The sequence below is a fragment of the Grampus griseus genome (genome assembly GCF_964374135.1).
Source record: "Grampus griseus genome assembly, chromosome: 12".
In the NCBI taxonomy this organism is placed as follows: Eukaryota; Metazoa; Chordata; class Mammalia; order Artiodactyla; family Delphinidae; genus Grampus; species Grampus griseus.
In genome coordinates this window covers 31,440,371-31,455,092 of record NC_139006.1, presented here as the reverse complement: position 1 = coordinate 31,455,092, position 14,722 = coordinate 31,440,371, and the positions used below count along the sequence as shown (strand labels likewise).

At 46.2% G+C, this 14,722-nt stretch overlaps 1 protein-coding gene across 1 annotated transcript in view; it reads right to left on the bottom strand.

Annotated features, from left to right (window-relative positions):
- Nucleotides 1-14,722, bottom strand: part of LAMA1 (laminin subunit alpha 1) — a gene marked incomplete at both ends in the record, with an annotated part of 159,632 nt that overhangs the window by 60,953 nt on the left and 83,957 nt on the right. Inside the window, 11 exons of the mRNA XM_082667870.1 lie at nucleotides 794-914; nucleotides 1,566-1,693; nucleotides 2,239-2,424; nucleotides 3,330-3,509; nucleotides 4,010-4,153; nucleotides 5,153-5,389; nucleotides 6,089-6,225; nucleotides 6,859-7,039; nucleotides 7,355-7,461; nucleotides 12,297-12,508; nucleotides 13,178-13,264. Of these exons, the coding sequence (XP_082523996.1) occupies nucleotides 794-914; nucleotides 1,566-1,693; nucleotides 2,239-2,424; nucleotides 3,330-3,509; nucleotides 4,010-4,153; nucleotides 5,153-5,389; nucleotides 6,089-6,225; nucleotides 6,859-7,039; nucleotides 7,355-7,461; nucleotides 12,297-12,508; nucleotides 13,178-13,264 (1,720 nt within the window). The remainder of the gene's footprint in view (nucleotides 1-793; nucleotides 915-1,565; nucleotides 1,694-2,238; nucleotides 2,425-3,329; nucleotides 3,510-4,009; nucleotides 4,154-5,152; nucleotides 5,390-6,088; nucleotides 6,226-6,858; nucleotides 7,040-7,354; nucleotides 7,462-12,296; nucleotides 12,509-13,177; nucleotides 13,265-14,722) is intronic.

Here is a 14,722-nt window from a genome sequence, read left to right as displayed (position 1 = left end):
TAAGAATCCACCTGCTGATGCAGGGGACATGGGGTTTGAGTCCTGGTCCGGGAAGATCCCACATGCCACTGAGCAACTAAGCCCGTGCGCCACAGCTACTGACGCTGCGCTCTAGAGCCACTCTGCGCTCTAGCGCTACCGAGGCTGTGCTCTAGAGCCGTGTGCCACAACTACTGAAGCCCGCGTGCCTAGAGCCCGTGCTCCACAAAAGAAGCCACCGCAATGAGAAGCCCGCGCACTGCAACGAAGAGTAGCCCCCGCTCGCCACAGCTAGAGAAAGCCCACAACAAAGACCCAACGCAGCCAAAAATAAATAAATAAATTTATAAAAAAAAGAAGGAAGCAAATTCTGACACGTGCTACAACATGGATCCATCTTTAGGGCATCGTGCTAAGTGAAATAAGCCAGTCACAAAAAGACAAACACTGCATGATTCCACTTACATGAGGGGCCTACAGTAGTAGATTCATAGGGATAGAAAGTACAAGGGTGAGACTGGGGGAGGGCCCAGGGGGGTTAGTGTTTACTGGGTACAGTTTCAGTTTTACCAGATGAAGAATTCTGGAGATTGGTTGTACAGCAGTGTGAGTGTACTTAACGCTACTGAGCTGTACACCTTAGAAATGGTCAAGATGGTGAAGTTTATGTTTATGCCTATTCTACCACAAGTAATTTTTAAAAGGCAAAAATGACGTAATAGAGACACACAGTTCTCTTCATCACTCGGAGCTGCTGTAACAAGCATACTTCAACCCCAAACCAGGAAACGGATGTTAACCACAGTCTCCCTACCTGACATGAGAATCCAGCTGTGCCAGGAGGACAGAGACACTTCTCTAAAAGGGATGCCACCTCCCTCTTGGGGTGCGACTCTTCAGCCTTTCTGCCAACCTCCATAGAAATATTTGAGATTCTGTGAAACCGTTGGGTTAAGAAATGTGAGAGGAGACACTAATATTTAAAAAGACACTTTCTTGAAACAGCACATTACTGAATAATGTTGGCACATATATGAAACCAGAGCTTTCCTGCCAGTTTGAGAGTAGTCCCTACTCACAGCTATAAAGGAAATGGGTAAAAACACACTAAAAGCACACTATTCATTATACAGGGAAGGTCCACAGCCACAAGTTTAGAACTTCAATATAATGTTAGAGAAAGCACACCTAAAAGAATCTGAAGTACGAGCTTGGCCATAACCTAGGCGGCTTTCTTTATGGGAGTAGTACTACATGAGCAGGGGACAGCATTCTTGATGCCCTGTGACAGAGAAATGGGCACTGCAGTTTAAGGGCAGAAAATAGCAGAACTGTTTTGTTGTTTACATAGAAGATATCACCATTACGTACTTACATGTTATATCCACATTAATACAGGAGATGAATAATCTATGTCACTTTTTACATACTTCATAATAATATTAACATTTACTAAAGTTTTGGTGAGGGACAGAAATATATATGATATTAAAGATAGGAGATAAAGGGGGTAAAGTGAATCAAATCCCTTCAGTTTGCTTTCAAATAAGGAATATATTTGGAAACTTCTAGAAGTTTCCAAGTACCTGCTTTGCTGTAATCCTTGGCCATAAGATGCTTTGATGAGGATGTACTCAATGTTGCTAAGAACAGACATAAAATCTGAGCGTGTGACAGGTTCTTCAGAAACAGAGTTAAAGTATTTCCAAAAATTCTGTGGATGAGAAGCACATTCAATTAAATTCAGGGCACAGATCCTCAGAGGCATATGAACTTAATTCCTTTAGAAATTTCTCCAGCAGTGAGCCCAGTTCTAAGTGACACTGAGTTTAAGTGAGGAAGCTCTCATGTCACCTCCCAGGGGTGGCAGCCGCACCATCTCATTTATCAACGGCCTCACATCACCTCTGGCAGCGCTAGCCACGCAGACAGTCAGTAAACATCCGCTGGAGGAAGGAATCCACACTTTCCAAATTCAAGGGCAGCCAAAGACTCCAGACCATCATATCCAAACAGGTTGAGATTCGTGTGCCACGATAAAGGATTTAAGATGCAATTTGCACTAAATTAACATAAGCCTAATATACATTTCTTGAGAATGTGAACTTTGAATTCTGTGTAGAAGTTCTGCTAAACCCACTGGAATTTTGACCCAAAGCCGCCTTCTTCACTCTCTTATTACAGCAGCTTCATGATTTCATTGCATGCAGAGCAGAGTTCCCAGCCCGAGGGGCCTGCATGAAAAGAGTGCTAGGTCACCTCTTTCATCCCCACTTCCTGCTCTTGTCTCAGTCCGTTCTTGGGGGCGGGCGCGTCCACATAGATGACTTGCTTTCTGGTCCGGCCTCCTTTGATGAGCACCTGAGGCTCCAGGTTGGAGGTGCCGATCCCACTGGAAGAATAGAAGGCCACGCTGTACCGTAGTTTGCTGCCGTAGGCCATGAGCTGTCGAAGAGTACAGTGTTGTTTACTTCTCTGGCATAGCACTGGTTTAAAATTATTTTATCATAAGCCTGCTGCCATTTGAAAGAAATCTTGTGTCTTAAAAATACATCACGTGGGTGGAATACGTTGTCTGATATGAGTTTCCTTCTAATTCTACTTAATTATGGATCGTTAAATTGACCTAGGCTATCGTTCCTAAGTAAGCGATCCTTCAAAAGTTTTAAAAACCGCATCATGAAGGTGTGATCGGTTGTAAAAAGCTGTACTTATGTATTGTATACAGGTTGATGGATTTGGGGATAAGTATACACCCATCGGACCACCATCACCAAAGCCACAGCCACAGCCATCACCTCCCAATGTCTCCTCTTGATGATACTAACAAAGGTAAGCTCCAAAGTAACAAAACTGTCATTCTAATTACTTTCAAGCTCCTTTGAATTAAAAATTATGTATAGCCATCAGAGCACATGTTTTCAAGTTTTAAAAATCAGGCTGAATTCATATACAGACTGCTATATTTATATAAACAAAGATGCATATGATGACTTCAAGTCTCTGTCCCCCCCCCCCAAAATGAATGCCCATTTCTTGAGAAGACCCTCTCGGGCCATAGCACCCAAGTTTGCATTGAGCCTCTATTAGTAAAAACAATAAATGTTTGTCGAATGACTGCTTTAAGAAGAAAAAAAATATGTTTTGAACTTTAAAAGACTTTCAAAATTGATGGAGAAATTTAAAGTGCCATTCATCTGGGGGATTTTTACAAGTGTTAACCTTTTCCATCCCCACTTAGAAGAGGAAATTAATAACTACTCCAGTTAGCAATAGGCCAACCCAGGCCACTGTGATTTCAAAGTGCACCCAGGAAATGTGGATGGCTGGAGGCTGGGTGCACGTCTCACCTGGTCTCCCTGAAATTGCCCGGGCAGCCGCCAGTAAAACGGCTCTGTGTGGACATGCCGCCTGACGGTCACGGCATCCAGGAGGACATCAGGGGCCTGGTAATACACTCCCTCGGTCGTACCCTTGAGGTTACTCTGAGAAACCACACGCAGAAGAGGCTGATCTGAGCCCAGCGTTACCTAGTCACGGAGGGGAGGACAAAGCCACTTTAGAATGTGAATTAACGCCGCACCTTTGACCGTCAGATTCTTCCACTGTTTCAGACGAGACAGTTTCATTATTAAAACAGGAATAAGAAAGACTTTTCTTTTCAATTTAAACACCTGGATTAAAATGAACTGAAAATGCCTTTAAACCACTGCATTTAGGGTCAAACTCTTCCTATACTGGGCCAGGTCCAATTACATGAAGGAGACTGCTGAGAGTTTTCTCTTCACTCCGACTAAAGCTGCAGGCAGATTAGCACAGAACGACACTGACGCCCTGGTTCCTGCTCCATTTACTTCCTGGACAGCAGAAGCAGACCTCTGACTCTGGACTAACCCAAATCAGCTTCCTAGAATTTCTGATGCAGTAAGGGCAAAATTTAATGTAAGTACTTGGCTGCCTCTCCCACCCTCACCCAACTCCCAAGGGTAGAGGCTTGCAAACAGAACATTTATCTGCGTGTGTAACCCACCGGCATTCTCACGTAGCCCTCGGCCTCGGAGCAGAGCTGTGACAGCCCAAAGCAGAAGCATGGGGTGCACCCCCGAGGGTCCGCCTCGTCCAGAGCAAAGGTGCCAGCTCGACACTCACTGCATTGAGGGCCAATGACATTTTCCTAAAGGGGACAAAGTGACAGACTCATTTTTACCTGAAAAAAAGAGACACGGTTTATGAACAAACAGAAATGGGAAAAAACACAAAAATAACTTTGGATGAACAAATATGGCTAACTAGCTGCTCTTTAGGCTGGTTCCTTAACCTCTCTGAGCATCAGTTCTCTCAGACTCAGTGATTCCCCAACTCAGCTGATCATCAGAATTGTCTTGGAAGCTTTTGGAAAATGCAGATTCCCTGGTGAGTCTCCAGCAGCGGGCCTGGATCCTCTTGGAGGTCCCAGGTGACCAGTCAGGTGGAGAGCCACGGGCCAGATAATTATTAGGGCAGGTCCTCCTGTGCTGACCATCCGTGGTGAGAACTGCTACCACAGATGTGGTGAACCAAGCACACGTCCACTGATGTTCCCGTTACCCCGCAGCCACATGAGTTTCCCCTTCCTCCTCCCCCACCGCTAATCAACCAGGATTCCATCTCTCAGACCCTGGGAAAGGAACAGAGAAGATGGCCAAGGACCTTCTAATAACAAAGCACAACGGGAAAATGAAAGGAAATACACGGAGTTAAGTATGATGTTGAAATCTAACCTCCTGGGAAAATAATAAACACAAATGCCCTCCAGTCTGGCCAGCACGCACAAGAGAATAATTACTTACCAGGTATAGAATCACAAATCTTCCTGAAGCCCTGTGTTATCTATTTTACCTGTATATTCAAGATAGATAGGCTACTCAGCCAACTGAAACACATGATAGAAAACTCAGCGTGTTTTTCAAATCAGTCCCATCATCTGACACTTGTGATTAACAGTACAAATTCCTTCTAAAGAATCATCCATCATTCTAGAAGAGCATACACAGAATTTAAACCCAGACCCAGAAGGTGGTGCAAACTCATTATGAGAAGCGTCTAAAACCCAAGTGCTTATTTAAATAGTTAAAGCCCCGAAGTCAGAATGGCGAGTGGGAGGGAGGGAGGCAGTGGAACCGGGCGCTAGTACCTTGCAAGAGCAGGTTCCGGTCTCCGGGGCACAGCTGCAGAGACCCTGCTCCTGGCCACAGGTGTCGGCCAGTGTCCCTCTCAGGTCGCAGTCACAGGCCACACAGTCCGGAAAGTCTCTGTACCCCAGGGAGCACTGATGGCAGGTCTGTCCACCAAATGCAGGCTTACATTGGCAATGGCCAGTGAGCACATCGCAGTGATGACTGGCTGACCCCGCGCTACTGCAATTGCAGGCCTGCAAGAAAAATACTGAATAAATAAAAAGGCAGCTTTTATATTTTCATTATGTACACATATGGGGATTACAGGAAAACACTAAACGTGGGGAGATTATACACACAAATGGATCGCTCTCACTATTGCCATATGGACTCACTTTGCCACAAGCCATCAAGAGGCCAGGACTTACGCTGCTGGACGTTAGTGAACCTTTGTGACACATGCAGGCTGGGCCACAACCGTGGCCTGAAATTCAATCTACTTAATAGGACAAAGCAGTCCAGCAAAATTATTTTAGAAGTCCAGTAACACTCCCTCTGTTTCCAAAATGCAAAGTCTAAGTTTAACTGACAAAAGTAACACAGAAATACAGAACCATTGAAGATCGGACATACCTCCCCCACCCCCAATAAAGTGATTTATGTCTTTCTCCCGGAAGATAGCATATATTGCAGAATATATTTAAAGGGCACCAAAATAAATTTTTGATCTTCTAACCATCAATTCCACAGCTAACTCTTGAAGAAAATTTAGAATACTGTATTTTAAGGATGCTGCTTCTTCCACTTTGATTCCTACAATCGGTACTGAGTTCTGAATAGAAACCATCAAGCTACTCAACAGGTTAAAATCAAGCGAACAGATAAAAGAAGAATGAAACCTGACACAGCAAAGTAATTCTCAGTTGAGAAAATGTGCAGGTGACAGTGCACACCTGGCATCCGAGCTCCGGGTCGTGGCCCCAGTATCCGTCTACACACCCCTCGCACGCTGCACCCCGAGTATGAGGCGGGCAGACACACTCCCCTGACTCCGGGTCACAGGTGTTCTGAGTGTGAGCACAGTCACAGGCTACAACAGAGACACAAGGTGTTGTTACAGATCAGGACCGTCGGGTCAAGCGAAGGGGTCAGAGATGATGCTGCAAGTTATTTCCCTTGTGTTAAATAATCTCAATCACTCTTCTAGTTCCTGAAAGAAAACTCGTGATCCCCAACACCCCGCCGTGTCTCACGGGAGGTGAATGCTCCTCCTTGTGGAGAGTTGCTCCTGGATGAGAGAGAATAGGGCACAGTGGGAGAAATAGAGAAAAGACCAGGAAAGGCCTCCACAGGTGGGGAGAACAGAGAGTTAACACTTACCGAGCACTTGTTTGCCAATCGCCATGCTAAGGACTTTAAGCACAACCTTGACGGTAACTCCTGGATGGAGAGAATAATCGACTCCTCCATTTTATAGATGAGGAGACCAAAGCTAAGTAAAGTTAAGTAATTAGTCTAAGCTCACACAGTTAGTACAGCCTGACCAAGGCTTGTGGACTTACCCAGAATAGGGATCAGGAAATAGAAAAAAGGTATGAAATCTTACACGTTCAGAAAAAAGAATGTAAAGGAACTTCACAGAATTAGACAGAAGTCAAAGGAGAGCTCAAAGAAAAGTCTGGGAATTACAATGACGTCTCAAACACTGAATTCAGGAGCTTACGTGTACAGCCACCGTCCTGGTAGGCATGGAAGCCGCGGGCACACCTGTCACACCTCTCCCCAGCTACACCTGGGCCACAGCGACACTGGCCTTCCTCCGTGCAGTCGTTCGACAGGGAGCCCGATGCACTGCAGTTACAGGGCAGGCACCCGAGCCCCGTGTCCAACCCGTAGTAGCCGTGCTGTTTCACAGGGGCAGAGCCACGGAAGACAAAATACATTTTAGTAAGTGGCTAGTATCTACTAGAACACTTCCCAAATCAACAACTGCATGTGTCACAGATTCCTCAAGTGTTCTTGACATCATTCCACTGGTCTCTGTAAACCAAATACATACTCTCCAGGTAGGGCCGCATAGCACTCACCAGCCATGTTGCAGGAACCTGCTCTTTCTGGTGGTCGGGATTCCATTTCATTTGAACCAGTTAAGGCATCATTTATAGACATTAACACTGACACACACGTTAATTGTATGTAATGACCAGGAGGCGTCTTACCAGGCACTGGTTACACTGCTGTCCGGTCACGTGTGGTTTGCAGTCACAGAGTCCAGTCTCAGGATGGCAGGCAGCAGAAAGGGAGCCTTGGCCATGGCATTCACAGGCTAACACACACAGAAGGCATATTTGTGCCCATTTCTGGGTACGGCTGTTATAAAATCCCTTAATCCCCAAAGGAGAATTTTTTTTTCCCCCCAAAAGGAGAAATTTTAACATTCATGTTTCAAATCATGAAACAAAATTATTGCTTTGCAGTAACTTGAAAATTTTAGCATTTTTCTGAAGAGTAAGCCAAAATAAGGTTGGTGAAAGGAACCATCACAGAGAAAAAAAATTACTTGAAGCTGTTAAGATAATAATTGGCAAACGAACTTAACCAATTTCATGAATTCTTTGAAATTTTTAAAATGAGCCACCAATGTATATCAACCAATCTTCATTAAAAAACATGCAAAGAAAATTTCAAAATCAATTTAGCCACTTGCTCATTCCAATCATACATATTTAATATTTTAAAGCTCAGTTATAACGACCTAGATAACTAATACCGTACATCATAACTTAATGAACTATTTCCGTGTTCTGAGTCATGACTCCTTTGAGGTTCTTACCTTCTGGCCAGATGCTTCCGTTTTATCTACAGCCAGAATATTGATGTTTAAAGCCACAAAGTCGCCCCCCCCTTCTCAAAGTGATTCAATTTAACGGGTCCAAGAACCGTTTACTTCGTACCACAGCTGTCAATATGTGCTTCATTTAAAATTTGTAATATGTTCACTGACAAGATATCCCAGGACGTGTACCATTTATGAATGCCTGGGCTCGGAAAATGCACACTCTCCGTCCTATGGTATAACCACGTTAAGAAAAACGTCACGAATTATCTCAAGCCCTAGCACACTTTGTGTGGCAGCCTTTGTGGGGCAGAGCAGGGGTGGGCACTGGAAATTAGAAGGCTGATGGCCAGAGGAAAGGAGGTGGGATTCTGCTTCCTTGGTTGACTATGGCCATGTCACTGGGCCTCTCTCCCCTAGTTTTTCCCTTGTGTGCATGGATCGATGTTCACAGCTCTTGTAGGAGGCTGGTCAAGTGTCATGGGCACCACACAGTGCTGCCCATTCTTGTAGTTTAACTTTTATTTTCTGTTTTTCTGATACTTTGACTTCTGGAGCCTTGCTGACCCTGGAGAGACAGCCACGCCCAGGGCTAGTCAATTTCCAGAGACTGTAAACAGCTCACCTGCTGGAATGCCTTTCATATGCAAACCATCCAATCCAGAGCCCGCACCCCACGCCTTCCTCACTGGCTCTCAGGTTCCTTTGGGCCCTGACATTCCATTGTCCACCAGTCCTAGTCACCCCAGGGCCTGGCATCAGACAAGAGGCACAGTCACTAGGCCCCCGGACCGGCTGAAATGATTCAGACTAGCCAGTCCCAGACCTGCTTACCCTGCCGGCCCTTGTCTTCCTGCAGATAAACGCTCCTGTCCACACTTCCCCTCGTGACCAGCCCAGGTGCTTCCCCGTGTAGCCACCCCCATGCTGTGGGGTGTCCCCTGCGCCCCCGACTCCCCCCTGACCTGGCCTCCAGAGTAACAAACTGCCTTTGTGATGGCGGTCCTCTCCTCATCTGCTGGCCTTGCTGTACCGAAATAATAACAAAGCCTGTATTTAAAACCGTCCTCAGCCTCCCACCACTCTTAACTGTCTCCCAGGGAAAACATCACACACTCACACACATTCACTCACACCCCGCCATCCCCCCCCCCACCGCAAACCCTTAACTCTCTCTAAGTTTCCACCCCCGGCTCTCCCTCCCGTCTCCCTCCCTCCCTCCCTCCCCCTTCACACCACCCAATCTTCCAGCCCAATTCTTGGCCCCTGGGCTGCTACAACTGCTCCTCCTAAAATGTCCAGGGCTCCCGGGTGCAGATCCAGCGAGCAGATCCTGCCTCCGTCCTGATGCATCTTTCGGTGGGACGGGCCATGCACCCCTCTCTCCCTTTTGAACCTCTCTCTTACCAAGGTTTGGGGACCCCTTCCAAACTCTTTGGTTTCCTTCCTCTTTCTCTTGTATTTCCCTCTGATCCTCCCTTTCTGTGCCTTACTCAAACCCCACCCTTCCTCTGGGGAATATTCCAAGTTCACTTCGAGTATGATCATCACCAAATATTGATGATAATAACAAATCACATTTATCACACACCCGTCAGCTCGTGTCTCCATGTTACAGTCAATATATGAAATGAATGAATGAACCTTCATAGCAAACATACGAGGGAAGTACTATAATTTTCTCTATTTTTGGGTGAGAAGTCTAACACTTAGAAAGGTGATGTAGCTAGCCAGAGATCACACTGTTATTTGCAGTTATCCCTCTATAACAACAATTATAATAGCAATTATTAATAAAAATTGTTCATGTTATAAATAATACTAATTTAAAATACCTGGCAATTACCTTCTGCCAGGTTCTTTACAGGTATTTTAATTCTCAGAAGAACCCCACAATATAAAAATTATACCTACTTAAGTTATTTCGCACAAGGTTTCTTTAATATTAGTGCCCAGGAGGCTTCCCACCAACCTTTTCTCCCTCCACACCACTCTCTGCCCTGGACAACTGTGTCCACAGCCACTACTGCATCTATCACACCAAAGCTGATGTCAGTAATACTGAACACTGGCATTTTTACCAGGTTCACCTAATAAAATACGGTATTATGTTATCGTGTGGAGGCTTCTGAGAAGTTCGTAAGAAGGACCCTTATTATAGACCTGGAAAGATTTCTAGTGAAACATTCAGAAACAGTTGTAGGAATTCATCTCGTCAAAGCTAGGAATGGGGGGGAAAAGGAGATAGGAAAAGAATAAAAAGTGTAAATGCTCAGAAACTAGAGAAAGTCAGGCGGGGTCAGCCCATAACCAGTCCAGCTCCCTGGGCCAACAACGAGGACCTAGACCCAAATCCCACCTGTTCTGACCCCCCCACTCCCCCGCACTCTCCACTCATCCCTGAGACCTTCTATTTTATATTTTCCCTTTTATCCCCATGGCAAAATGCTGACGCAGTTTGTCAGCGTGGATGCACATAAAGGAAAACACGATGGAAAACTTTTAAATATGTTTGAACAACGTGGGTGTCTGAATCCATTTCTTCAACATTGAATTTTATGTAATCTAAATACAGATCAAATATTTCTGATGAAAACTTAGCATCCTAATCGAGATGGGCTATAAAACACACACTGAATTTTGAAGACAGTATTAAAAGAAAGAAAACAGTTATTAATACTTTGAAAACTTGATTACATGATAAAATAATACTTCTATATATTGAGTTAAATAAAATGTATTATTAAAATGTATTTCACCTGTTTCTACTTTTTAAAAGGTGGTTACTAGAAAAATTTAAATTACATGTGTGACTTACATTTCTGTTGGACAGCACTGTACAGAAAAATAATAAAAATGACTGCTCTTATTACCAGCAATTGTAATAGCTACCATTTACTGTCTAGAACTTTATTATTATTTTTTTTTTTTGCGGTATGCGGGCCTCTCACTGTTGTGGCCTCTCCCGTTGCGGAGCACAGGTTTCAGACGCGCAGGCTCAGCAGCCATGGCCCACGGGCCCAGCCGCTCCGCGGCATGTAGGATCTTCCCGGACCGGGGCACAAACCCGTGTCCCCTGCATCGGCAGGCGGACTCTCAACCACTGCGCCACCAGGGAAGCCCCTGTCTAGAACTTTAAATTTGTCATCCCATTGACTTTTCAGAAAGGCTTTAGTGTATACGTATAATTATGTCCATTTTATGTATGAAGAAATAGTTGCTAGGAGAGGTTAATAAAATTTGCCTAATGTCACAGGGCTGGTTGGTGACCAATCCTGGACTCTAAACTAGTCAGACTCCAAAGCCCTGAATCCACACACGTGCCTCTCTCCTACACCATTGTGTGTAGCTCCCAAATAGACTTGGGATTTTCAAGTCTGATTAAATAAATTTCCAACTCCAATCACAGTATTTGGCATAGTGCCTGGGAAGTAACAGACACTTAATAAATGACAAATGAACTAAGAAATTAATCATCAAGGTTTGCAGTAAGGATGAAAACAAATGCCATGAGAATTGTGAAAGCATTCCATAAACTTTGAAGCTTTATACAATTACCGGTTATCATAATTATCTACCTATGATAACCAGTCAAGGTGCTGAAGATCGGGTTCATAGGCCCAGAGCAACAGAAGCTTGTCAATCTCTTGACGTGATCCTAGGAAAACATCTTTTCTGGATCTCTTGCTCCCTCTTGTGTCTCCACATTGTAACAGCACAGTAGGACCAGCATTTATAGGAAATTATCAAAATAATTTATAATTGTCACTTTTACTCTTTCATTCCTTTTTCAAGAACTGTGTGAAAAAATCTGAGAGCTGTTATCAGCCCTAAGGCTATAAGTTTGTCATTCTAGGAGTCTGAAAATCTGCTTTTCTAAGTAACTGGTTTTACATGGTCTGTAATTTCAAGGGTCTGAGCAGAGAGCCCTGCCGAGCGACGTGGGGATTGGTGACTCAGGCGCAGACCACTGAGACGCACCAGTTTTGGGGGCTAGGGTCTCCCCATTTCCCATTCCACGTCCTGAAATCCCATCTGCCTCACGAAGCCCGTAGCATCTCCCTGACAAACGGGACAGGCTTCCTTTGCCTCCCTGGTCACTGGGAGCAGTGCCAACACTGTGAAGGACCACTTTCTCCTGAAATGGAAGGGCGCGTGCTTTCTAGGCCACCTGACCTTCATTTGGAGTAACGGATCAAGCTAACCCAGCACAGACCGGATCAACTGACCTCCTGGGCCGAGCGCTTTCTGATGCACGTAAGTAAATGGATGGAGACTTCACAGGGTGATAAGTAATGGACCCGACCGCCAGGTCACACACTCACCGCGGCAGTTTTTCGCAGTCACGGCATCCCCATAGAACCCGTAGGCACACCTCTCACAGTGGGGGCCGTCAGTGTTCCCAAGGCATCTCAGGCATTCTCCGGTGACGGAATCACAGCTCCTGGCCTCCAAGGGGTCCACATTGCCACTGCAGTTACAAGGGACACAGGAATCTCCGGGCACTGTTGGGTTTCCAAAGTAACCGTCTGCACATCTATATAGAAGATTGAGAGAGGGATGCAAACAAATGCGATTACTGTAGACACTACCCCACCATCCAGGGACTCTCTGAGTAGTTAATCAACCACACTGACTCTTTACCGAAGATTTACCGTGAGAGGAATGCTGCTCGAGTTCAGGCATTCACAGATTCCCGTCACTCATTGTGTGGCAGGGGGAGGGCGTCCAAAAGGAGCCACACATCCCGGGGACATGCTCCGGCCCCAGACAATTCGACCCGCATCCCACCACTCAGCGATGTCACCTCCCACGGAGTCCAGCCAGACTTGGCACCGGGACGTACACGTGGGACAGATAACCCTGGCTTCCAGGCGCCAGAAGACAACTATTACATCAAACCACCCCTTGCTTATGGAATCACCCAGAGTAATGGGACATTCAAACGTATGAACAGAAGTACTGACTCCTGGCAGTTTCCTATTGATACTGATGAAAACTGAGATTAGCTCAAAGAGATCAAAAAGTCCCCAGGGACTTCCAACATTAATTTTTTAATCGATCGACTGGTTTTTCTCTGTGATCCGATGGAATAATAATGACATACCAAAGGCTCTAAAGCCACACTTAACCACACATTTAAGAATAAACACATAGAATTTATAGTAAAAAAATGTTTGGAAACCGGTCGAGCGAAGCAAAGTACCTCTCGCACCAATCCCCCGCGTATCCTGGGGCACACTGGTCACAGAACACTTCATCTCCATCGTCGAGGTGGCAGGTGGGGCTGAAACTGACAAAGCAGTAGAAATGAATGCAGTTCTCCAGTGGATGGTGCAGAATTCCTAAATATTAAAATGCTTAGTTTCTACTACTCCTGTCCTTACAAACTTTCACCGCGTGCTCACTCCTTAGCCCAGAACCCAAGGCCCCAGGCCACGCAGCCCGCCCATGGGCACTGGACACTCCCTGCTCGACCCTCGGCCCGGACTGCGCTTCTCCCCATCTGCCCAGGTTCACCGGCTCACCCCCAAGGCCCAGCTCAGCGGTCCCCTCCTCCAGGAGGCCGGCTCTGATGCTCAGGCAGAGTTCCTGTCCTCGAGTTCCCAGGACTGGGCTGCCTGCCTTAGAGCTGCCCACACTGGCCAAGAGTGAGCCCGCTTACAGGACAGAGCCAAGGGGCTCCACACTTCAGTGAGTGTAACCAGCATCCCCCGAGGCCCCCATGCAGCCCGAGGTCCCTTCATACTCCATTCCTGGTCTTGGGAGGACCGCGAAGGGAGGCCTGGGGGCCATAGCGAGGTCCCCACGATTTCACCAGAGCAGCCCTGATTGCTGTTTTGTACACTGGAGTTCCAAATAAAACTCCCCATGGGAGAATCCTCTAGGCGTGGATGGGGGGAGAGTTCTAAAGGGTAAACAGTGAAAGAGACTTTCAGACCGCTGGCCTGGGGGCACACAAGCCCCAGCATGTTGGTCGAGGCCGTGACTGTAACCATCCTCCGCCTCCCCTCGTGCTCTGTGCCCCGGGACCACCTGCAGCTCCGCAAACCGACCTGCCCCTCACGCTGCCAGACCGCGGCACCACTTCTTCCCGCCTAGCAGGCCCTTCTCCTCCACTGCCTTCAAACTCCCTCTCATCCTTCAAGTCTCAGATGGAGAGCTTCCACAAGGAATCGCCCCACACAGATTCCCTCTGCACAGTGGACCCACTTCCTCTGCCCTCGTGACCGCACTGTGGATTCCACGGCGTCGGCAGCCACAGAGGAACAGTTTGACACTCAGGACACCTACCATGATGCCCAGCATATACCAGGCGCTCAGTAAAGATTCGTTAAATTAAACTAAATGAATTCAGCCCATTCTCAATGAGCCTCGTATTTACATATTTTGGTCATTCGCTCAAATACTCCTGAAGCCCAGGAACATGTTTTATTCATCTCTGCATCTCCTCTGCCTCTTAGCACAGTGGTAGGCACACAACATATACGTGTGAAGGAACTGACGGCCAACATTAGACCAAGGGCAAAAAAGGCCATGCAAATGTCCTTGCCTTCACACAACTTGCCTTACGCAATTTAAAACATCAAAGTTTTTGTTTGTTTTTTTTAAGGAAGAGAAAATCTGTTCCTCCATCTCTAATCCCAATTAATTGCCCCAGGGCAAAATTAACACTCTCATCACACACAGGTCTTGCTCTGAAGGTATCAGTGCACGTCTGGATGGAGACCCAGGCCACGCGGGGCAGGAC